Genomic DNA, 23,155 nt, shown 5'->3' on the forward strand with positions numbered 1-23,155 from the left:
TAGACGAATTCGAAGAAAATGAGGCACTTATCTAAACAAACTATCACGCTAAACTCTAATTAAATCGATATTCACGGAAATAGCTCGTTTGTAGACGGCACGTGTGTATAACCTTGCCGAACATTTCAGTCAAAGTTTTGAGTTTGGAAGCAATTAGTGACATGCGGTTTTAGAAGGACCTATCATACATACAGTGTGGCTGAAGTACTCTCGCCTCCGCACAGGAGGTGATTGGGATTGGTGAAATAAGTATCAATCACGGAAGACCAACATTATTTACTCGTGAAATACAATTTTAAACGTCTAAATTTTGACATTTATTCAAGTGATGAAGAGTTGTAGATACGTAAATTGCTTATTTGAATGATGTTAAACATTGATTTAAAAAGGCTTTGTTTAGAGTATTCATTATATATAACTTAATCATATACATTTGTAAGTATCACACGACATATATCATATCTATTAAAGAACACGATGAATAAACAGAAACAATAATTTCGTAAAAGTCAATGATTAAATATTTCTATTTGTCGAAATCACCGAAACTTTATAAGCGCTATCTTCCGAGTTTGTGGTCGAGCCGGGTTCGTTGCAACAACATTTCCAATAGAATATCATCTTCAATTCGAAGCGAAATTTTGAACAACCGAGGCAGTAAAGGTAGAAATTGATCATAGGATTGATGTACAAAAACTTGTAAGTTATGCTGGAGCTACAGTTGCGTATCTCTTCTAAATTGCTGTCACTTTCATAGTCGATGACGTGTTCCCAGACGATGAAGTCAACGGCATACGGTAGACTCGTTACGAGAAAAACTATACACACCAGTATCAAAAGTGTCGTAAGTTGACGTTCTCGTTGTTCGCTCTTGCCGACATTATTCGGGTTTTTTATCGACATTTCGTTTCGTTGTTTGTTACTTCGTGTAACGACGCGGATGATTTGAACGTTAAGCACGAGCAAAACGAAGAACGGAACCAGAATTGTGACGATCATATCGTACAGATAAAACGCCTCTCTCCAAATCTCCGGAATATATATTTCACAGAAAAGTGTATTATCGCCCACGGTGAACTTTGGGCCTGAGAAAATTACAACGTGGATATTTGTAACCAGGAAATAAATTAACACGGCAAAAGTACTCCATTTTGCGCGGTATATCGTACACCAAATCGGCGCTTTCAACGGAAACTGGACGGCTAAAAATCTGTCGAGAGTCATCGCTACGAGAACCCAGTTAGATAGTCCAAATCCTGTGAAATCTGTAAATAAAAAACTTTTACAGAACCCATCAGAGGCTACAGAATTAGCGTAGTTACTTTCGAGATAATGTTGAATTAACACGACAGTGAGAAGATTAGTATCGAACACGGCGAGGATTCGCATGTAAAAAGCCGTCGTAAATTTATTGAATCGCGGACGACTCATGATGATAATAGCGAGAATATTTCCTGTAACGCCGAGAACAAAAATTATCGGAGGAATATAAACATCGAAGATGTTATTAACGAAACGAACATTAGCTAATGTCTTTTCTGACATATCGAAATAAGACGATGGCGATGACGATGGCTGTGGAGTGTCACTGCCGTTAAGTCCTAGATCTCCCGAGGTTGTCATGATCGGCGTCTTTTATAGGAGATGATTGTCAGTAATGGTTCTACACTTTCCTCAGATCCAACCAATCCGTGAAGCCGTTATCACACGTGATCTACGGCACCTAATACTATTGATTTTGATATCATTACATTTTCAATCGTCGAAGTCCAGGATGTTTGCCAAATCCTATCAGGAAAAAGAGAAAATAGCATGATAATTTTCTTCGTGATACCAAGTGTTAAAAATATGATTGAATATAATTAAATGGGCGAAAGCAATGGGGTTTTCTGTGAAAAAGCTAATCATCTGTCTATAGGTCACACTTTGTGGCCCACAATAACGTTACATCGTCTGTTAGTGTTTCGGAAGATTGACAACATCAATTTCCGTCTCTTTTCGAAAAACAATTAACGTAAAGATTTACATGCAATAATCACTACCGGCGAATCAATAAATCCATAAAACACGAAAATGAAACACATGGTTTCTATAAAAATTAGCATCTGTATCTATTATGGCTGGGTATTCATTTTATGCGCTTCTCGTTTATGGACAGTAAAATATAGCATGCCATATGAAATTTTTATGAGTGAATTTCAATCGATTCTAATCCCTACTAATCACTATCTCTGCAAGGAAAGCACAAAGTGCTTCGGTAGCTGAAGCTTTGTGCCAACAACCAAGAATGATTTAAGGACCGAATGACGTTAATAGCAATAAATTGTTTGATTCGCTGGCTCTATGAATTTCCTGGGGTAATATTTCTCACTTCTCTCCCTCATCGATTCGGATGAATGAATGAACCCGTTATCAATTATTCACAAAGCCATTATTCCGAGGGTTATTATCGGGGGATTCTGTATTACATCTACAGACAGGACAGCCTTCAATTACCTAATGGCTGAGAAAGATAGATGTGAAAGCGCCTGCGGAGTTCACTAAAACTTTTCCTCCGAGGCCTTTCTGGATACGTCAGGTCGTTACCTGCCGATAAGTCTCAAACTAATGGCAATAAGACTAAGCTTTATTGGTTTCGTGCTTTTAATACCATATGATCAAACATATTCTGTAATCCATTACAAATGTTGCCGAAAGCAACACGAAATTAAATTGTAGATTTTCATCAGATTTATTCTTAAGATATTAGTAATGTAATGTTAGTTTGTTCATTCGTTCGGTGCAGCGGAAATATATTCCCTTACCTTAAAAAATGGTCAGATTATTGGTAAAAAAGTCTTAGAATTTCTCGAAACGAAGATTCGAAATCAATTTTCTTTCATATAATCATGGGGCCGGTTTTATAGACTGGTTTTAACTTGAACCCGGGAGCTAACTCAATTGAAAATGAATTGAGATAACCCCCGGGTTCAAGATAATACTATACCATAAAACCGGCCCGTGGACTCTTATAAAACGTTTTAAGCCCAACGCACACGGCAAAACATTTGTTTCGCCGAAACAGAAAAACGTTTTTCAGAAAACGTTTTTTGCTCGTGAAAAACGTTTTTCAGTTCGGCGTTTTTTTGTTTTGCCTCCCCCGCACACGACATCGAAAACGTTTTTTCACGATGAAAAAACGTTTGTTCGGTGCCGTGTGCGATGGGCTTTAGAGTCCACGATATAAATCGATACTTACTGGAGTTTTATGCCAAACATACAACCTATCCACCATGAAATTCACGGATAATCCATCCACGTATACCGATCGTTTCGAACTCAAATTCTGTTTGTATATTTGCAAGCACAAGAGAATTTCATAATTATTCCGCTGCAATGTCTATACCATCCACATAGTTTCCCAATGTCGTGGCTCTGTAAATTTCCTGTATGAGTAGGACGACTTAATGAGAATCGGAAGCAATGACCACCTGTGCAACTCAAACAAATTCTCAAAAATAGACTTTCAAAGAATATATTATTCTCTAATAAAATTAACATACATACATCCTCGTGTTTAGAATGAGACTCTTGAAACAACAGCCACTATTGTTCGCTACACTGACGTGTACACAGTTACGAAGGTAGAAACTGAACTGAAACACGTAAATCAACCCCTCGCTATCTCCATAACCAATTTTAATCATCACAGCCGAAGATAACGCTGAGTACGTTCAACTAAGTGAGGCATGTTCGTGTTTTTGTCCCGATTGCGCTCGTATAGGCCTCGTGCGTGAGATAAAGCGCAACATTCGTAAATTATTTTCTGGTCAATATCCGTCACTCAAGTCAAAAGCTAGAGATTGAGATAAAGAAGATTGCATCAGTGGTCGTTTAATATGTGGCTTTTGTGTGAAAAGTTAGATGATATTTGGATAGGCAGTGATTGCTTCTTGGTCCAGCAAACAAAGTAGAAGCTCGTCTCATGTCTCCTTCTGTTTATTTATGGCACCAATCACCGTGCTTGCATGAACGTACCCGACGGTTGAATATACACTACAACCTCATGGTCAGTGCCATTATAACGCTAACGGAATGTACAGCTATCACAACTTGGTATTGAGATTTCCCGATAGAAACATACAACTTGTTTGCCGTGATCTTTAGCATCGATGTTTTACGTATGTTCGTTGCTTACCTTGAATAAGAGCTGGAATGAGAGAGAATGTCTTCGGTGGTAGAGGGGGTGGTTCGTTAGCTGTTGTTGAAACGATACGGAAGTGAATTCAGTTATTCGTTGGACTACAGATATCGGGAGTGTATTCCAAGAAAAATGGAATAGACTCGTCATCGGTACCCATTTAATAATAGGCTTCTATCTACACACCATATTCCTGTTGAATGATGTACACGGAAATATGTACAAAATTCTTCATCAATGGAAATTGTTTTTTTTTCACCACGAAAATTGTTTCTTTTTTAAATAGCTAGAATAGTAACAAGTTAAAAATGATACTGTAGCACAGTCGTTTCTTTCCCACCCTCATTCATGTTCTGGGGATTCGTTCAGCCACAAAAACAAATGTATATACGCATCAGAGAAAATGAACATTTATTTACATACGTATTGAGGGTGTTCTATTTTTTACAACGTGAGAGCTAAGATAATAAGTAAACAATTCATTTCGAATATAATTCGAGTGCAGATCTTCCAGAAAATAAGACACAATATACTATTTCATATATACATAACTCAAAACCTCCTTTTATAGCCATCATTTACATCATATCGACACGTAGTACCGCAAATATTTGATGGTAGATCTTCTATATTTTGACCACAATGTAAGTACAGTTACAGTCTCTAGTGACAGATGGAATCGTCTGTCAATAAGGAATATCCGCTCATTTCGTTTTTCATACTGTTTTAAATCATTCTTCTTAAAACTTAATTTGACACCACATCGTCCAAATGATAATCATCTTTCCACGATTCTGATTTATCCAGTAAAAGCGATATCAATGAATAATTTTCAGAATCTACAAGATCTATGGGACGTTCCCCTTCATCTGTTACCGAGTCTTTAGAAGCTCCCATCTTTAGGAGATACCTACAAAATTTCAAATAAGAATTCTTACAAGGTGACGTTAAATGTAACAATATTGTATACAAAATATACTTCGGTAGCCTAGTAATTATTACGAGCTATGAACCATTATCTTATTATGTATATATTTTGATTATCTTATTGAGGCCATACATCCAAATTTGCTATTCATTAGGAGAATTCTCTGTCAAATCGATCGCAGAAATAATTTGCGCTCATTGTTAGTAACAATTTTTTTCTGATAAGGAATTTTCGAATATCTGAGGTTTATCGTACTTAGCGATCTCAATATGTCCCTCGGCGCATGCGGCATGAAGCGGTGACCAGGTATCTTCATCTTGTTTATTGACGTCAGCGCCGTGACCAACCAACAACCGAACTGCCAACATATTGTCATCTAATACAGCTTGATGCAACGGAGTCAGACCTGAAAATAGATCCAGCCATTGGAAATTTGAAATCAGGCTCCAGTGATAAGCTCGGGGAATGGGCAATTTTGGTGCTATAAATATGTAATTTGTATGCTATGAGTCGAGACATCCTATACGGACAAGTTTAGATTTATACTATGATGGACTTGTAAATAGATCACATAATGGTTTTGTAGTACGTCTCTTCATTATTGTTGGTTTTTATTGTTGTTAATAGCTTACTTTTTGTTTTTGTTCTATCAACGACGTTGTACAATGATTTATGTAAATAAATTGAATTCGAAAGAAATTGAATTTGCATGGAATTTATCAGATACATATTTTCGAACATTCATAGACTAGACTAAGTAAAGTTATATATGCAAATATTAGTAACATATGCAGAGTCCCACGTGATCTTTGTATCTAATGCACTACATATAGCCCTAATCAAATACTTTATGATTGATCTTATCTATAGATTTTCCTCATCGAACAAATATAGCTATTCAATATTTGCCAACATATGTTACCATAATATGATACAATTCTAATGGCCCCTACTATTTATTAGCCCTGCCCTACGTTCACAAACAATTTTTCATCATTGAAAAAAACTAATTAAGTTTTGTTGAATTGCAATTCCGCAAATGGGTTTGTCAATGGATGATGGATTGTTTTGGTTATTACACTTGCCATAGAGCGGAGTTCTAATCTCATTTCAGAAACAGCCATTTTATCGGCTAAGGGCAATGAAACAATTTGGGTCTTTCTTATTGTTAGAGTATACATGTACCTTCTATATGAATAAATAGAAATTCCAAAAAGTTCATATCTAGAAAATTATGTTTTTGCGAGCAACAAATAAAACGTGAAAAATAACTACTTAATTCTCACCTGCATCATTGATTGCGCTGATGTCCAGTTGAATGCTTGCTCTCCTCAACATATCATGCATATGCGAAATATCGTTTACTTTTATACTATCAAGAAACACTAATTCATCAGGAAATCTAACCCCTTTAGGTTTGACGCCAGGATTTTCTTTTGCGAACACGCTTGCCCTTCGACTCATATTTATATCGCTTGTATATACTGGTTTTCCAAAATCTTCAATATCCTGGTGTCCTGGACGAAGTTCCCCGTTTTATCTCTTCGTGGGCGGATAATCTGTCATATATCCATGAATCATAAAATTGAGTCGGACCGTTGGTTTATGGTAATCTGAGTCCTATCACGCCGTCCCATGTACTGTACTGAAAGTGGTGCAGATGCACAACTGAATTATTGCGAGCGCCACATAACACAAGTCATCAAAAATATCCAGAAATATTATAGGTACACATACCATACCGTTCCTTGAATATGGCTGTTTCTAACTTTTCGAGTGTACACGGGTGATGAATATTTAATTGCGGTTTTTCATTCAGGTAATGGCTACAATTCGACGAATGAGGCTAAACAATTATTTACTTACAACAGTTATCTACGAGCGAGATAAATTTCGATACTTGAAACATTTAACAGTACTTATACAGCTATTAACTCTTCGCGAAATGAATAAGAAACAAAAACAACATTCCTTTATGGATAAATTATCATGTGTTTACGACAACTAAATCTTTGTCGTACGGTACCTAATATTCAAAAGCTATAATTTGGAGTTACCATATAAAAATTAATGTGCATATTTATTGCTGCGGCTAGGTATGTAGGATTAAACGCCTTTTATGGAATGCAAATAAATTTTGTTGACTCTTAAGATTAAAATCTCACAGGTGACGGCCACAATGAATTACACTTCTATTTGCACAGTTCAATTCATTGTGGCAGTAAATATAAACTCTGTATGTCAATTTCATTGCTTAATTATCTCATTATGAAGGAAAATATGATTGGCATTTATTTTCATTGTAAATATTGCCGAGTGATCGGTGTCGTCAGTGTTGTCTTTTCTATAATGAATGTCAGTTTTATTCGCGTTTTCCTATTATATCCATCACTTTAAATCTTTCTGACCACGGAGCTCCGATTGAAATGTCACTTAAGATTCCTCTAGATTTTCTTTATTAAGCTACCAACAAAGACAATCATCATTTCATTTGATGAAATCACTTTTATTACAATCAATGCAGTAGATAACAGCAATATGACTAACAAAATGCATTCCAAACATTCACAGCACAATCATAGCACACAAAAAATCTACATACATAAAGAGTACATACATTACATGCATAATACATTTGTATTTAAGTGCAATTTGACTATTCACGATTCATCACGGGCAAATTTACTCTTCACGAAATATCATCAATGAACACAAATATCTTGGTCGAAAATATAAAACTGCAAACAGTAATTCAAAAATTGAAATATGACACAGGTAGGTTGACGTGTTCGAATAATTCTAGAAAGTCCAAGTTATTCTTTGGCACTTAAAACGTATGTGTAATATGATCAAATAATCATTAAAAAAATAATTACTACAATAAATTTACATTTTACAACAAATCTTGATTCTAATAATAAATACATCTAATATATAAGGGTCGCTTCCACCCCATACTACAATATCTAAGGAATGATTTAACTATACAAATCACTACATCAGAGCTCTAAAATTAGCTTTATTTGGTCACAAATGAATAAGAATGCAAATTGTTCACCCCAAGATGAATCAATCCCTCTCCATAACAGGCAGCAAGTACTACGAGAGTTTGACCCTTTATTTCATAAACATGAAAACAGATTTAGGAATAGAACAAGATTTTCAATTATTAAATTTAGGTTAAGGTTAGAAGATTTATGGTTTATCGTTTTGAAGGATGAATTATTCCTGCAAAATGCAAGTAGGCACTTGAGGTTCAGACGAGTGAAATTTTTTTATCACAGAGCAAGTATCCATTTAACCTCTATAACAATCATTAAATCTTTAAAAGAATAATTTCTCAACAATCGCCTTCTTTACACAGAATCAATCAAATCGTTCATAAAACATCATTTTCATTCAAGCACATTTCAAACTTCCCGAATCCTACATTCATGTCAGTTGTAAAACCTCTAGATAATTCAGCATATGTTTTGTGAAGAAAAAAATACTAGAAATACACTGGGGTATTTTTCACAGGAAATGCTTTCAATGATTAGCGAAATATAACACTGAGCCAACATGTACTATAACATTCTGGTACTATAACTTCCACTATAATCATCAAATACAGACTATAAACACTATTCCATTATGTTATATGTTATATATATATATATTGACACCCAGTGTTTCATAACAGTGATTCTAACAGTGTCAATGACATTTCGTTGATTCAGTTGATTATTTTTCGATTTTGAAGTGAATATTGCGACGACTCAGCCTTTCGACTAATGATGTTTGGGCAAATGCTATTCCTGGAGTCAGTACGCCACCGCTGCAAACATACAATGTACATAACATTAAGACGCAAATTTCAAATTGGTATTTACCGAATTGATTTCATTATTATCTAATTTTAAACTCACGGAGGAGGAAGTTTAGAGGTTTCCTTCAATACGACGACAGCAGCCTGCACCATTAACGTCGACGTAGCGATGTAACCAGGCTCTACAATCATACATCAAATCAACATTCAAAAATGAGAAATTCTAAAATAGGGTCCCTACAGATTGTTCATTCCTGGATATAACAAGTTTTCAAAGAGAAAATTTCGAAGAAGTGCCCGCATCACTTTCATATCCAAATTACTGTAATGTCCTATATCGGTACTGTTCATTTCACTAAACCAATAATTTGGTGGTTTTGCAAGCAAATTTTTATCCTTCACATTCCCTTAATCTTCTATCTAATTCGGTAATAGCCCGGATAAAAAAACTCCTGGTCCCAACTGTACCGATTTAGGTGTGTCTAGTCTACTGTACAACTACAAACATTTCTAATAGTCTATTTCTCAAAACTGAAGTTTTGGACATTTTGCACAAATAAAAGGAGTTTCAAGCAACTTTAAAAGCATATTCTGTTTTGAAGTTTTTAAGGAATCAGTGTCTTGTAAAAGTTAATTCTTAAGTATGACTCACCGGGCCCCGTAATCTTCAGTACCATGGTTTTATTAGGTGGTTCTTTGTGGTCTTCCATTCCGGGTAACTTTGTATCCCACCCTTTACCGATGAATGTCATCGAAAATGATGCTCCTTGAACCTATTTCAAAAATTGACAACGGTTAGAATGTAGTTACACCATTTATCATTGAGGAAAGCGCCAAATTATTCAACTAATTACCTGTTCTCGGGTCGGTCCTTCGTGTGAAAACATACCAAGCGAAAATATCCGTGGATACTGACAAAAAATAATCAAATACACTGTCAAAGGAGTGGTATAAAATGATTAATGACACTGGTTAAATCACGACACAGTCTACTTACCTTTTCTAACAATGATCTACCGAAACTGAATTTGGCCAATATTCCAAAAACTATGGCACAAAAGGCGACAACCAACGAAGCAAAAAGAGATGGCACACGATAATATGCTTCAAACTGGACCTGCCAATTCATATAAATAAATGATTACTTTTTCCTATAGTAGAGTGATTAAAAATCATGTAAAAGTACATGTAATATACTGTGAATCATATATTTTCACATACAGGTTTTTTCTCCAATTCGTAGTAAATATGACGTTGAGTTCTCTGTATGACAGACTTGTCACTTCCTGGAAACGGTAGAATCCAATTACTAACTTCATCGCTGTATGATATCGGATTTCTACAACGACAAAAATCATCTTTAATTGAAGAAAGACAAGAGAACAAACGAATCTTTCAATATATGGTGACTTAAACTCTTGAATCTGGATGATACTTATTGTGATAGTTCTTTCAACCGAAACATGAACATTGTAATTTAGATAGATAGCACAAATTGTAAACTTAAAACATATGAAATATCTCAAAAATCATTTCTTGTAAAACCAATCTCGATTTGAAGGGTATAAAAGATTACCTCACCTTCCGGGAATCTTGTATTGACTTTTTGGTAAACGCGAATTATGGAATAAGGCGCTTCGCAACTTTTTCAGTTCACCTGCGTGTGCGAAGCCGTATATTGCTGATTGCCACGTTCCAAAGTGAACTCCACCTCCCTGCATGCAAAATCGGTTAATACAAACACGTTAGACAAGATCATCTACTAGGGCATCGATCATACAATACCTGAACAGCTGATCGGTTTTGGGAATGAGGATTCACTATCACTACATTCACTCTTATTTATCTTTTAAAAACCCCTTTTACAATGTAGAAATTTGATATGCAAGAAATTCAAGGTGAAAAACTGAAAAGAACTGCAAAACCTTCAGCTGCCTTTTCACATCAGTGCCGGGCTATGAAAGTAATTCTACAACTACCTGTATTTTCTACTACAAAGTCATTTGTTAGAGACAAAGAATGTGTAACTAGCAGAATCATACCAGCCAAGTCAAAGTTAATGAGAATAGATGTTGTGAGTGTTTTGGTTGCTGGAAGTAGGATTGCAGAGCAGGAGAGGGTAGGCGGCTGTTTTCTAATACTCTTACCTGGGCTCAAGTTTATATTGGCTTGACTTTAAAGCTATGTGGAAAAGCTGTTTAGAAATTGCAGCTGCCTCTCTCACATAATGTCCCTCCAATACTTTGCTTAGCCAATAGCCATAGCTAAAACTTAGCAAGCTGTCCTGTTAGATAGGTAATGGTATCTTTTGTCATGTGCAGTAAATATCAAATTCAAGGAAGAAACCACACAGTGGAACATTGATGGGATAATGATTGGTAGAGATACATCCGTTAATTTTTGATTGAAACCTCCACCAGAAAGTTAGTCAGACCAATTAAGTCAGGCACCTTCGAAATGTGTCATTAAATAAGGGGTATACCACATGTATTGGTTCCATAATTAAGATCTTGTCACTTAAATCAAATATGTTTTCATTTCTATGATAAACTGAATCTCACCTTGGGTCCAGATTTACCGCCAACAAAGTTTTCCACAGAATTCAGGTCACCTTAAATATCAAGGTAGATAAAACACAATCATGTTAAGAAAATACCAATAGGTATTTATTTAGATTAGACATACATACCAAACTGATAGCATATAGAACCTACTGAAAAACAAGAGATTAAAAAAAAAACATACCATCAAAATTCTGTTGCAAATACACGACACCCATGTCAGCAGGTATGCTGTCCCATCCACAAGCACCAACAACATAGATACTACTTTCTTTGGCCTTTGTATTGTAGAGTAATTGCATTTTCTCCAAAAACTGAAATCATAAAAATCAAAATATAACATAGCAAAAAAGGAATAATTTAGAATCTTAAATTTATTCTTAAATAGAGATTCAAACATCTGAAACTGAAACTTAAATTTGATACATCAAAATGACATGCACAAGTGTTTATAGTTAGTTTATCATACAGCCATAGATCTTTTTATCAATCGCATATCAAACTATTCAGAATATCATGTACACAGTAATCGATAGAAGAAAAAATCATCAGACAGCATCATATTGGACTAATTTTAGCACACATGAGCTCATTTGCCAGCTGTGCGGCTCACTGAGAAAAAAACTCCAGTTCACTTTGAATCGACAGATACAAGATACACTACAGACAGTAAAACCTCAAATATGCTGAACGCACTGAAAGATCAATAATCAACACGGTATTCTTCAATGAACACGTAGGCATATAAACGAATGTTTTATATTACAAGTCTATAACACGTCGCACCTATCACTGCACCTATGTTTATCAGAATGTTGTTTATGAATAGAGAATTTCTGAAAAACAATTGGGCATAGTTTTTGCCACATTCAAAAACTATTTTATAGATCAGGGTGTTCAAATCACAAATCGGCGAAATATATGTATAGAACCTATATTTGCCTTTATGTTTATAACAAATCGGCAATATTTCAACTTTGATGTTGAATAGTTCACCGATGATTGCATTTTCAATCTATTTTTTTCATTTTATGTTAAGTGCAGAGATTACTGTGTAGATATTGCGCTTTATCAAGAAAATGAATTATTATTACCATTACTATCAAATTGTTGGTTGATAAGTAGGCCTACCTGTGGTTCTCCACTAATATCAATGTGATGAGTCTGTGCATCTATACATGCTTTTACTATCTTCTCTCCATAAAACCGATACTAGAAATCAATTAGAAACAATTAGAGAACCATAACCTCTCGCGACATTAGATCTCATAAGAAACAAAGGAAGCTAAATGAACACTCACTGGTCCAACTGTATTCAAAATTAGCTTTGCTTGCTTGCACATATCAATGATAGATTGTTCTTCAGTTACATCTGCCAAAATCATAGGAATTTTTTCCAGATCTTTCCCTACGAATATAAAAAGGTTGAGTTATTTATTCATAGAACTGAAATCAACTAAGACAGCATTGACAAGTGAGAAATATCTGTATCACTGTGCAGTTTTAAGAGTCAAGTCCCAAAAGTCGGTGTCTGACGGAGTCAATCCTAATCTATCCCCGCTTTTCTGACGACGACGTCTTCACAAAACAAGAATTGTAGGTCTACCAAATAATGGCGTAGTCAGACTAATAAGGTTTGATACTACTGGGCCAAAGGCAAAAAAGAGCAAAAATGTGGTGTTAACTGCAGTTGGGCCTGGTAGAACTTATTGTCTTGCAACTTGCGTTGCTTTATTATTTATAATTCAGGTAGTACGGTACCTGTTAGTTTGGAGGCTTCTACGAGAACTTTATTCATCTTTTCTCTATTCCTTCCAGCGATCGCCCATGTTAAGCCACTTTCCTCATCAGCAATTCGAGCCACCTCTTCGACAACATACTGTCCGGTGAATCCGGTAGCGCCGAATATCACGATATCATACGTTCTTGAAACCACCATTCTGTCGGATGAAAAACAGCAGAACAGTTACCAAACGATGACGATGGGAGGATTTTAGGTGATAAGTGGACTTTGCGACTTCGAGTGTGGAGCCGTGTGAGCGAAGAGCGCTACATCTATCGGTATTACCACACTCGCTTGCCAGAGATGGGTCACCTTCGCTCACGCCAACTCAAAACGACTGTAAGACGACCACAGAGGCGAATCCAGCCTCTAATCCCGAATATTCCTTACGCACTATCGCAGGGCCATAATGGGGATGTGGGGTTCTTCCCTCTAATCTTACCACCTCCACCTGCAATCTGAGTGTTTGTGGGAATGTCATAATTTATTTTTCCAATCGATCCTCGATAAGACAAATGGCATATCAAAATTATATCAAAATTCCTCTGTAAACTGGTTAAACTCAACACTTGATTTCCCCTTTGATTATTTGTTATTTGTTCTCTCATCAATTTCGTCTCTGACTTAACTTCTATTCACCTTTGTTTTAATTTAAGTGCCCCCTAGTTTGTCTTTCTTTTTACTACTGACTTTAAGTTTCATTTATAATTATACCCACTATTGTTGTTTATAATCACCCCTTAGTTTGCTTCCCTTTAATCTATTTTAGCGTGTAACTGTTTCTACGTTAATTTTCCTTTAGTTTGTATCATCTCTGATTACTTGAATTAGTCTCTTTGTCTCTGGATTGTATATATATCTCATAATTTCTGTAGTATCTCATTATTCCTGAAGATGACTATTAGGATATAGTCGAAACGTTGAAATAAACTACTATCACGAAGTTTCATTTTCGGACTTTTTATTATCATTGTGGGATTCTCTCCTCATCGCGTCAACACGGATATTGTGTTCTACCTATCGTGGAAATGGCATATCCTATTATTCGAACTTCGGTCAATCCAAAACACTGTCAAATGGGTTGAATAATTAAGGAACATAGAAAAAATATCATCGTAAGGTAGATAGATAAATACCGTAGTCTCGTAGTACCGTAGACACTCTAATCCGTGTATATTGTAGATTAAAGAAGTCCCACAATTCAAATGTTATATGAAATAATACTTCTGTTTTCCGGTCATTCCACCTGATGATGGCTGTTAGTCAACAGCCGAAACGTTGTGGTTTCGTTCTAATGAATTATTTCATATAAAATTTCAATTGTGGGACTTCTTCAATTAATGAAACGACTGTATGACATGTGGTGTCTTCGCATGTATACGTGTTGCCCACTCTGCTTTTCCGGACTATCTTTTTTTTCGTTTTATAGAAAACGTAAGTTGATAAGGTTAAATCAGTGACGTTTTGATTGAAAAATTGAGCTCTTTACAAAAATATCGCAACGTATATTCATGCGTTTGGTTTGGTGTACGTACTCGTGAAAGACGAATGTTATTTTCACAGTGAAGAGCAGATAAACAAACAATAAAACATTTGAGTGATAAAGATACATTGAGGCTTAATTAGTTTTCAGTCGGTAAACCAAACGTTTAGTTATCAGTCTCCAGAGTAATGAGTTTACCGCATATCCGTCTGTTGTTAACTGACACCAGCAGGTGCGTGAAAATGTTTGTACACTTACGAAATGCCTCGTTGCAGACGCTTTAATGCATGTAAAAACGGCCCATCTCCAACTAATTTGCCATGTCGACTGAATAAAAAAGCTTTCATAATCAATCACAAATTTGTGCCCCAAAAATACGGCAAGAATTCGCTCTGATCCGAAAAATCGTCAACGCTCTGATCTTAATTTGTTTCGATGCCCGTTGTGGATGTGTGAAAGGGTATATGAAAACTTTGCGCCTGTCAGCGACTGATGTGTGAAGCTATTTGTTTCCTATTTGTAATTACTTGTCAAACAGTTTACAGCTGAAACGGTGCCGAGTGAAAGTTAAATCGCTACAGAATAAATATTGTTATTTATATATTAGTCTGGAGGGGAAGTGTTGCCGCCTGGACCTCATTCATCAAATAATTCATCAGCATCCGACAAAGAAAAAACGGATTTGCCAAAGATCGTATAAATCCACGCCATTATGAAAAAAAGCTCGCTCGATATTTTAAGAAAGGAAACAAATTTATTCCAACCAACAAACACAAACATTTGAAAGTTTTGGTCATCTATACCCCATAAGCGTCTTTAAATGATAAAGTATCCGTTGTACTGATAATTCTCAGCGATGTCGTTTCTATATTAATAAATCACAATATATGTATATAAAACTCAAAAAGCTACCATTTAAAAGTATTTTTTAGCAAATAACGTCATAATAGTCACCGTCTATTGACGGTTTATTGTGAAGTTTCGTCTCGATATTTCCGATTAAATCTAACTATTTAATTGTTTCGAGCAAATCTCACATTCGCGAGTTTTCAAAGCGAAACCCGATCAACTCTGCATGTACATAGATTGCATGTTTGCAGCTGGAGTCATTCCAACATTGTAATGATAATTATACGGCTGCTGGACACTCGACGAATAACCGTAGCCTACAGATGTCATATTACAACCGGTCACGCCTCCTGTCGGTGAAATACTGCAAGGGCGAAATTGATTAAGAAAGTCGTTAACGGAATGGGACGAATTCCACGAACAGAATGACGATGGAGTTGTCGGTGGTAGTTGCGCGACGTTAGGCTTCGAGTCCAGAGACATTGATGACGCCGTAGCTTGGAATCCCTGGGAAGACACTTGAGAGACCACCTGCGAATGATAGAATAGTCCTGAATACTGTTCCTTACAGTCCGGGTACAACTTTTTACATCCGCCAAGCTTACTCCTCAATATCCTACTGATTGAACTGACCGATGGAACATTAAACGTATCACAGATTCCATCACTCAGAAGTCTATCTCTGATTTCCCAAGCGAACATCCCCGGATCTCGTTCTTTATACAGTTTTATATATTTAACGACGTTAGGTGTGGTGACACGCGGTTTGCTGCCTCCTATAGCTCCGGGTAAAATCGATCCGGTTTCCTTATATCGAGTCAAAATCTTACTGACACACCCATGAGAAACGCGCAGTTGTCGGCTGATGTCACAGGGCCGAATGCCTATCTGAGCCAATTCTACGATTTTTATTCGAACAGCATTCGGCAGTGGACGTCCATTCACGAAGACACCACCCAGTTGATTGACTTCGCCATAGTTTGGATCTAAAATGTACAGAAAAATATGCTCTTTATATACTTTATACTTTATGTAGAAATATGCTTTTTAGGCACAGTTCATATTTGAAATGACAGCCCACATAAGTTCATTTTCTTCATTATGATGCCATTATTACTTGTATCTTTAATTCTATTAACGCATCGGTATGGATGCAACTTTGAGGTCCCTGCACTTTCACAGGTAAAGGCGTTATTCTGGGGAAACTGTGGTAGGAAACAGTAATTGGACGGTAGATCACATTGCACAACTGATTGAATGGGAGTGAATGGTAAACTGATTCCAATTCAGAGTATGTAAACCCGGAAAATTCACCCATCTAACCATGGACCTTAATTCGAATTTCCTTCATCTTTACGACTTCGATTACAGTACGTCTTGAACGGAAATCAAATCAAATATTAAGACAAATTTTTCGGCCCATAACATCGGTCTTCTTGAATGAATTATAGCGATCATAAAGACATTAATTGTAGTTCATAAGAAAAATCAAAGTTATGAGCCGAAAAAAGAACATTCTACGACGGTTTTATATGAAAATGTATAATTAACTATTTGCTATTTCAGTTTATAAACCCTGTTGTTCTCACGAACAGGTGAACTTTTAACAACCATATTTCAATGAAATTATGTCGAAAGTGACATGCCAAAAATATATAGCACCCTCATTAATAAACTAGAGTTGCCAAATATACAGAAATAAAATGATTTACAACATTTCAATGAGACATCTTCACACAAAATGTTTTAAGGTCACCAGCGTCTACCAACGAAACATGTTTTCAGTGCATTTATTGGGATTTGCCCTCAATATTCTTTGCGGGAGATCATTGGGCATTATTCGTGTAATCAAATGAACAGAAGTTTCAAAGATATAGAAAAACTGTAGAAAGACACATTCAAAAGACTTAATGATTTATCTATTATTGACGAATAGTTTTCATTCTGAAACTGGTTTGATACGAATTTAAGAGCACCTTGCGTGTTAATCTATGATATTCTACAAAATGCACTACTGCAAGTACTCGGAAATATTTGATAGAGCGGACATTAAATAAATTTAACGAAAAGGGTCTTTTGTATTAACAAATACACAGATATGGTGTCAACAATAGTTTACATCGACGTTAAAGATCTTTCCGGCAAATGTTCGCACTAAATCTCAAGAAAATCATTTGTTCAGAAACAAATGTCCCGTCATTTCTAATTCGGGACACAAGGCTGATATTCTCCAGTGCATGGTTATCTAAAGAATTAATTTATTCGTTCGCGGATGGATTTATAAAGACGGACGATGATCGGTATCAACAGTTTACAACGTGGTTTGCATCTGAGCTGGACTAATTTATATCTATCCGACTGGCAGGTGAGTGCACAAGTTGACCAAGTATAAAACTTTGGCTGTACTACATTAATAGAATAGTGGCCCTGTCTGTTTCTGGAACGAGAAATTCACATTTCCAAAAGTTTTGTTAGATAACCCGGACCCCTCATCGAGCCTGACCCATTGATCTAGTACGATTCAAAATTGATAACAAATGCTCATGACAAAAAAACACTGGCTTAAAATCTACATTTGTGTAATGTTATAACTGGTGTTTTTATGTACTCAAAATGATCACTTGAAAAAAGGGTGCACTTACGAAACGTTTTTGGGGGTGTCATTTTCTATCTGATGGTCAATCACATTGAATACATATTTGAAAATGCACCGGCTCTAAACTTTTTCTCAGGCAGGCAAGACAAATAGATATAAAAACATAGAGGTCCGCGCGCTCTTTGAAGGCATACAAATTAATCAAGAAGACAACAATTTTTGAAGTTGGATATCTGGAATGTATTCCGTCAACGGCATATATTAGAATAGACAGAGTACAGGCAGGACCAACTGTTCTACTGATTACTTGGGTCAAACAAGGTGTTAAAACTCTTCATACAAATTACCCTCGTAAAGATACCAAGTTTATACGAGTAATTGTTCAACATCAGTAGAAACATATCCATCACCAGCCGCATCTATGCCTGCTTATCTTTAGTTGGATCTAAAGTTCCACAGCCGCGCTCGCAGTACTTTCATCCTTCCCTTCATTGGAGTTTTTTGGAAGTTTCGTTTTTATGCGTTAATCACTTTTTTGAATTTGGTTATAAACATATTGAGTCAACGAGTTGAAATTTGGACGGGATGGAATTCTCGTGGAATCCATAAAATAGCTTTCAAAATTCACTCGGTCCAAAATAAGCCTACTGGTCTTTTATTCAACTCGTTTTTGAACAATAAATTTCAGTCTTTCGAAATTTTTAATGCAAGACCAAGAAAACGTATACATGCATATATTGGCCACGAAATTGATTAATTATGTTGCACTTAGAAGTAGAAAACCTGAGACGACTGGTGACGACAGTAAATGTGGTATCACATTGTTACCTGCAGGGCTATATGAGCATGGGAAATATTTCTTAGATTTTCACCGAGGCCAAGGTGAAGGAAAATTAACAGGAGCGTCCAATTTATGTTTTTATACGTGTATTGAAAATGACCATATAGGCTGGATTCTGGAGAAACATCTCATCATTCGAATACATGAGGTATTCAACCAAAAGCTGTATTTCATATAGTGTTACCCAAGTGGGATACATATGGACGATGTGGTCCCCTGATAGTACACAAACTATCGTGTTATTGATTCTCAAAAAAGCACGGACGCAACAAAATATGTTAAGATGTTATAAACGTAAGTCGAAAGATTTTGAAAAAAATTGATGTAGAAGAGAGGATTTGTGCTATAAGTTAAATAACTTAATCGCATTTATGTTATCGCGGGGTACTGCCATCTTTACAATCGAATATGAATCTGTAAGCATGATGATTTCGATGAATCCATTTCTGAATCAGTCAACCAGACGTTTTAATTCTACAAATCTTTACATGCTTTCCAGTGTTCGAAATGAAATTTCATACGTCCTTGTCAATTCAATAGTTTTCTGTATAGCCTAATCGGTGTCTGAATGAATTTAATATGTTAGATAGATGTGAACAATGAAATAAATCGGTAATTTAGATATAGTAGAACCAAAAAAATTGCGAGACTTTTCCCAAAATTCTATAAAATTCCATAAATACTATATAGACTCTTTTAGGCACATTTTTCCAATTTTTTTTAAATCTCTCGCCGGTTTTTGTGTATCAGCATCAATCCAGTTATTACTATCGTCAATATCTATATCATAACTTACCCATGTGTCCGATCATTTGGATAACGATATATTGGTAAGCAAATAATGATCCAGTTAATTTCACCGCTTACAGCCAGCTACTAAAAGTTATAGCGAGTTGACTAATTGTTTTAAACGGTTGCTGCTGATTGGTCCATTAACAACAAGTCTATAGACACATCCCATGTGATACTGGATACTTCGCGTTGCTATTGGTTGAATGAAATTACTGAAACAAGGAAGGAGTAGTTGAAACCTGATAACTATAATGTTTAAACTTTATTTGTTTATCAGAAATTGACCTCAAATTAGTACGTGATTACAAATATGGGCCACTTGGAAGACATCTGTTTTATTGTTTTGAAGTATTTATCGTATTTCACGTTCAACTGTCTCATAAAATGTGATATTTATTGAATAATACATCCGGGCGCACAGCTGACCCGCGACGCAGTTCCGATGTGTTTATTATACTTAGAGGAATTATTGCAAAGCAAACAATTGTTATTTTCAAAGTTTCAACATTTGAGATTACACATCATTGACATCTCATTCTACTTCAAACGGAAACTAATGCCGCGAGGTTTTCAAGTGTGATTCTTTTTTTTTTAAATCACAACTTGCTGCTGCCCCAGACCGCGTCATCTGGCATCAGGCAAAGTGTTTTCATCCGCACCATGTTTACAAGTCTTCGACTTCGAGTATAACTTTGCGGCAGACGCAAAGAAGTGTGAATGTTTTCCATGGTTTTCTTGTAAAATCATTCGAGCGTTATAAAATCTAAACGTCGGGCGCGAGGAGCGAGTCCTGCAAATGATTACGCGTAACTGAAATTTCGATCTCGAACGCTGTAAGAAGATCCGAGAAAACATTTTCGGATTTATGATATAACCGGTTTTAGTGCTCTAATTATAAAATACTATGAAGTCATACACGTTTGAGCATGCATAGAAGGAAAAAGCACTCGCGTGATGAAAAACCGTGCGATCGGGAAGAAGTATGGTTTTACACTAACTCGCCCTCTAACGGACAATATTAAGCATAGCCACATCGGATTTGTATTCCTTCGTTGTCTGTCCGAGTGTGCTCACAAATTGCTTCCGATGGACACGTCATAAAAAGACGTGCAACGAATTTTCATCTCGGGTCCCATCCACTAACAGTCTACGAGCACATTATATACATATTATGTATTGGAGATGATAATGATACAATATAAGCAACAAAATGAGACTTTTGGGGATGGGGATGTTAGACTCGGGGATGTCGTGATGTCAGATCAACAATTATAAAAAAACTTTGTACACATATTGATGAATGAATTATATCATATTAAAAATACTTCCCCATCCTCCCTTCAAATATATCAATATATGGCGCTCAATGCCGGAAATAAAATCAAATTAATGACCGTCAAAAATTTGTATTTTTACGTGATAAACTAAAATATGAGTAACTGAGAAGAAGATCATTGCCTGATAAAATTCCTTTACTCGACTCTACTTATTTCAAGGAAGGTGGTTGAGAGTTATAGAGTATGAATATATGGGATGTCGGTAAATTACTTGTTGACACATTTCTGTATCACATTAATGTTACCGTGGGATTGTAATAGGAGAATGAGTGTCGACCCGTCGGTCGGTGCAGTGACATACTGCGCTTCGGATTTCAGTATTAAGCGGATGATGGATAGATCCAGACAGCAGGTAACTGATTGTTGTTAAGATTCTCGTCGTTCCTCATATATATCCTTAATAGTTAAACAACCTTACATATTGCCTTTCGAGGTAACGATTCAATTATTAAGATTAAACAGATTCAATTATTTTCTTATCTTTATTAGCCAATCTGTTAGATTTTCCAAGAGTCTTGTAGTTTGATCAATCGTTCACGTTTTCGTCGACCATTTTTTCGATGTAAAATCGTATCTTATCATCACAGAATTGGATTTCATGTAATGAATAGCGTAATATTTGACACTGGGGATATGATATACCACGACACGCGTCTGTTGTTGAATCGTCATCAAATGCGTAGAAAACAAGTCACCGAAAACCAACGAAACTATATGCACATTTTTTCTAAAGCTCTTGACACGATTTCACCGCTTGCGAATCGATTCTAACGTCATTGGAAATGCATCGGTTGAAATAGTTGAAAGTGAAATGATGACTATATGGTATAGCTACGAATGATATTGCAAAACAACCGGCATATTATTAGATATAGATACAAAACAGTACATGCGAGTATATGAATAATAAAGAAAAAACTACGTTCTCCATTATGAAATAGACATCTCAAATTGTTCCGCAGGGAAATTCAATTTGATTTTTAGAGCTTCGTAATGACCTTTCTCGTTGTCGAAAATAACTATTTGAAAATATTCTCTGCCACCATTAGAGCCTGGCGGTATTAATTAGCGTGACATTGTCGGTGAACACGAAAGCTGTTGCGCTAGATTACAACTCGAACGACCATTCTTTACCAGCGACGAGTATAAATCATCGCTATTCATCATTTATCGTCAGTTTTTAAGACAGAGCTGTCAATGCGTGGTTTTAGACGATAAGCGGATTGAGTTAATTGTTTATGAATTGAATCAATAAATTGTCAGTCTTATAACAGTTAGGGTGGTAATACCCTTACGTAGAATGGACCTGCGTATGTGTAGACCTTATAGGTGCACGCCGATATGAAGGATGCAAGTCTGTCGCAGGTATCCGCTCCAAAAACTTCCGAGGATTTCTGAAAAAAGTTTCGACGATTGCGAAGACGATGACGTTGTTGTTTCTCATGTAAGTTTAAGTTGCCGTGTATATGTACGTGTTTTTGATGTTATTAATACGAAAATAACTTCCCGTTTCTACGGTTATTCTCGGAAGAATCACCACTAATGCGCCTCCAACTGACAATAAAATCCCTAGAATTAGTGCTTATAGCGACGTCAGCGAACTGAGATATACCCCAGTACTACTACATTTTATGTCTACGCCAGTTTCAGCTAACCGTTAGCTAAAATCAATCATTTGACAACTCAATTTTCAAATTTCACACTCAAGTGCAATGTTAATCGGGACGATGAAATTAGAAATATACATTGTATGGTACAATGTGACTGGAGAGGTTAGCACTATTTACTCAGGCCACACATGGGGTGAAGCTGTGGCAGCGTTCTTACCTCCTGAAGGAGCCACGAAATTCAAAACATCGAGTCCCACCTCTTGTCGTTAGTTGCACGAATCTATCATATATGGTCGGTTCGATGTATTCATCACAGTAGCTCGAATATTTACTAGAATAACTCAAAGCTTTGTTGTCTAGTTAATGCGATCATGTCAATGCAGTTTC

General features: G+C 36.1%; 4 protein-coding genes across 4 annotated transcripts; all 4 read right to left on the reverse strand.

Moving 5' to 3' along the window:
• Positions 1-336: 336 nt before the first annotated feature.
• Positions 337-3,402, reverse strand: LOC141914796 (FMRFamide receptor-like). The gene is made up of 2 exons (XM_074806101.1): positions 3,239-3,402; positions 337-1,788 (listed from the first exon to the last, which is right to left on the reverse strand). The coding sequence occupies exon 2, from the start codon at positions 1,621-1,623 to the stop codon at positions 517-519; it is 1,107 nt and encodes a 368-aa protein (XP_074662202.1). The 5' UTR covers positions 1,624-1,788; positions 3,239-3,402; the 3' UTR covers positions 337-516.
• A 1,175-nt stretch (positions 3,403-4,577) lies between these two features.
• On the reverse strand, positions 4,578-7,039 carry LOC141914817 (protein phosphatase 1 regulatory subunit 27-like). The gene is made up of 4 exons (XM_074806128.1): positions 6,846-7,039; positions 6,395-6,753; positions 5,364-5,514; positions 4,578-5,090 (listed from the first exon to the last, which is right to left on the reverse strand). Exons 2-4 carry the CDS (start codon positions 6,570-6,572, stop codon positions 4,928-4,930), a joined length of 492 nt encoding a protein of 163 aa, XP_074662229.1. The 5' UTR covers positions 6,573-6,753; positions 6,846-7,039; the 3' UTR covers positions 4,578-4,927.
• A 563-nt stretch (positions 7,040-7,602) lies between these two features.
• Positions 7,603-13,500, reverse strand: LOC141912981 (saccharopine dehydrogenase-like oxidoreductase). The gene is made up of 12 exons (XM_074804423.1): positions 13,239-13,500; positions 12,779-12,885; positions 12,609-12,689; positions 11,662-11,791; positions 11,478-11,527; positions 10,498-10,631; positions 10,138-10,255; positions 9,914-10,033; positions 9,771-9,827; positions 9,569-9,689; positions 9,017-9,098; positions 7,603-8,925 (listed from the first exon to the last, which is right to left on the reverse strand). The coding sequence occupies exons 1-12, from the start codon at positions 13,414-13,416 to the stop codon at positions 8,832-8,834; spliced, it is 1,272 nt and encodes a 423-aa protein (XP_074660524.1). The 5' UTR covers positions 13,417-13,500; the 3' UTR covers positions 7,603-8,831.
• Positions 13,501-15,808: 2,308 nt separating this feature from the next.
• On the reverse strand, positions 15,809-16,943 carry LOC141915412 (paired box protein Pax-9-like). The gene is made up of 2 exons (XM_074806930.1): positions 16,916-16,943; positions 15,809-16,578 (listed from the first exon to the last, which is right to left on the reverse strand). The coding sequence occupies exons 1-2, from the start codon at positions 16,941-16,943 to the stop codon at positions 15,809-15,811; spliced, it is 798 nt and encodes a 265-aa protein (XP_074663031.1).
• Positions 16,944-23,155: the final 6,212 nt, after the last annotated feature.

The sequence above is a fragment of the Tubulanus polymorphus genome, chromosome 1 (genome assembly GCF_964204645.1).
Source record: "Tubulanus polymorphus chromosome 1, tnTubPoly1.2, whole genome shotgun sequence".
Classification (NCBI taxonomy): domain Eukaryota; kingdom Metazoa; phylum Nemertea; class Palaeonemertea; order Tubulaniformes; family Tubulanidae; genus Tubulanus; species Tubulanus polymorphus.

Coding starts and splice junctions, on each gene's coding strand:
- LOC141914796 (XM_074806101.1), bottom strand. CDS start 1,623: ATGACAACCTCGGGAGATCTAGGACTTAACGGCAGTGACACTCCACAG.
- LOC141912981 (XM_074804423.1), bottom strand. CDS start 13,416: ATGGTGGTTTCAAGAACGTATGATATCGTGATATTCGGCGCTACCGGA. Junction 11,528..11,661: donor TTTGCAACAGAATTTTGATG/GTATGTTTTTTT, acceptor TTGATATTTAAG/GTGACCTGAATTCTGTGGAA. Junction 10,632..11,477: donor GCGGTAAATCTGGACCCAAG/GTGAGATTCAGT, acceptor TTTTGCATGCAG/GGAGGTGGAGTTCACTTTGG.
- LOC141915412 (XM_074806930.1), bottom strand. CDS start 16,943: ATGAAGGAAATTCGAATTAAGGTCCATG. Junction 16,579..16,915: donor AATTCGAATTAAGGTCCATG/GTTAGATGGGTG, acceptor TGTACATTTTAG/ATCCAAACTATGGCGAAGTC.
- LOC141914817 (XM_074806128.1), bottom strand. CDS start 6,572: ATGAGTCGAAGGGCAAGCGTGTTCGCAAAAGAAAATCCTGGCGTCAAA. Junction 5,515..6,394: donor CAGCGCAATCAATGATGCAG/GTGAGAATTAAG, acceptor ATCTATTTTCAG/GTCTGACTCCGTTGCATCAA. Junction 5,091..5,363: donor GGACATATTGAGATCGCTAA/GTACGATAAACC, acceptor GAAATTTTGTAG/GTATCTCCTAAAGATGGGAG.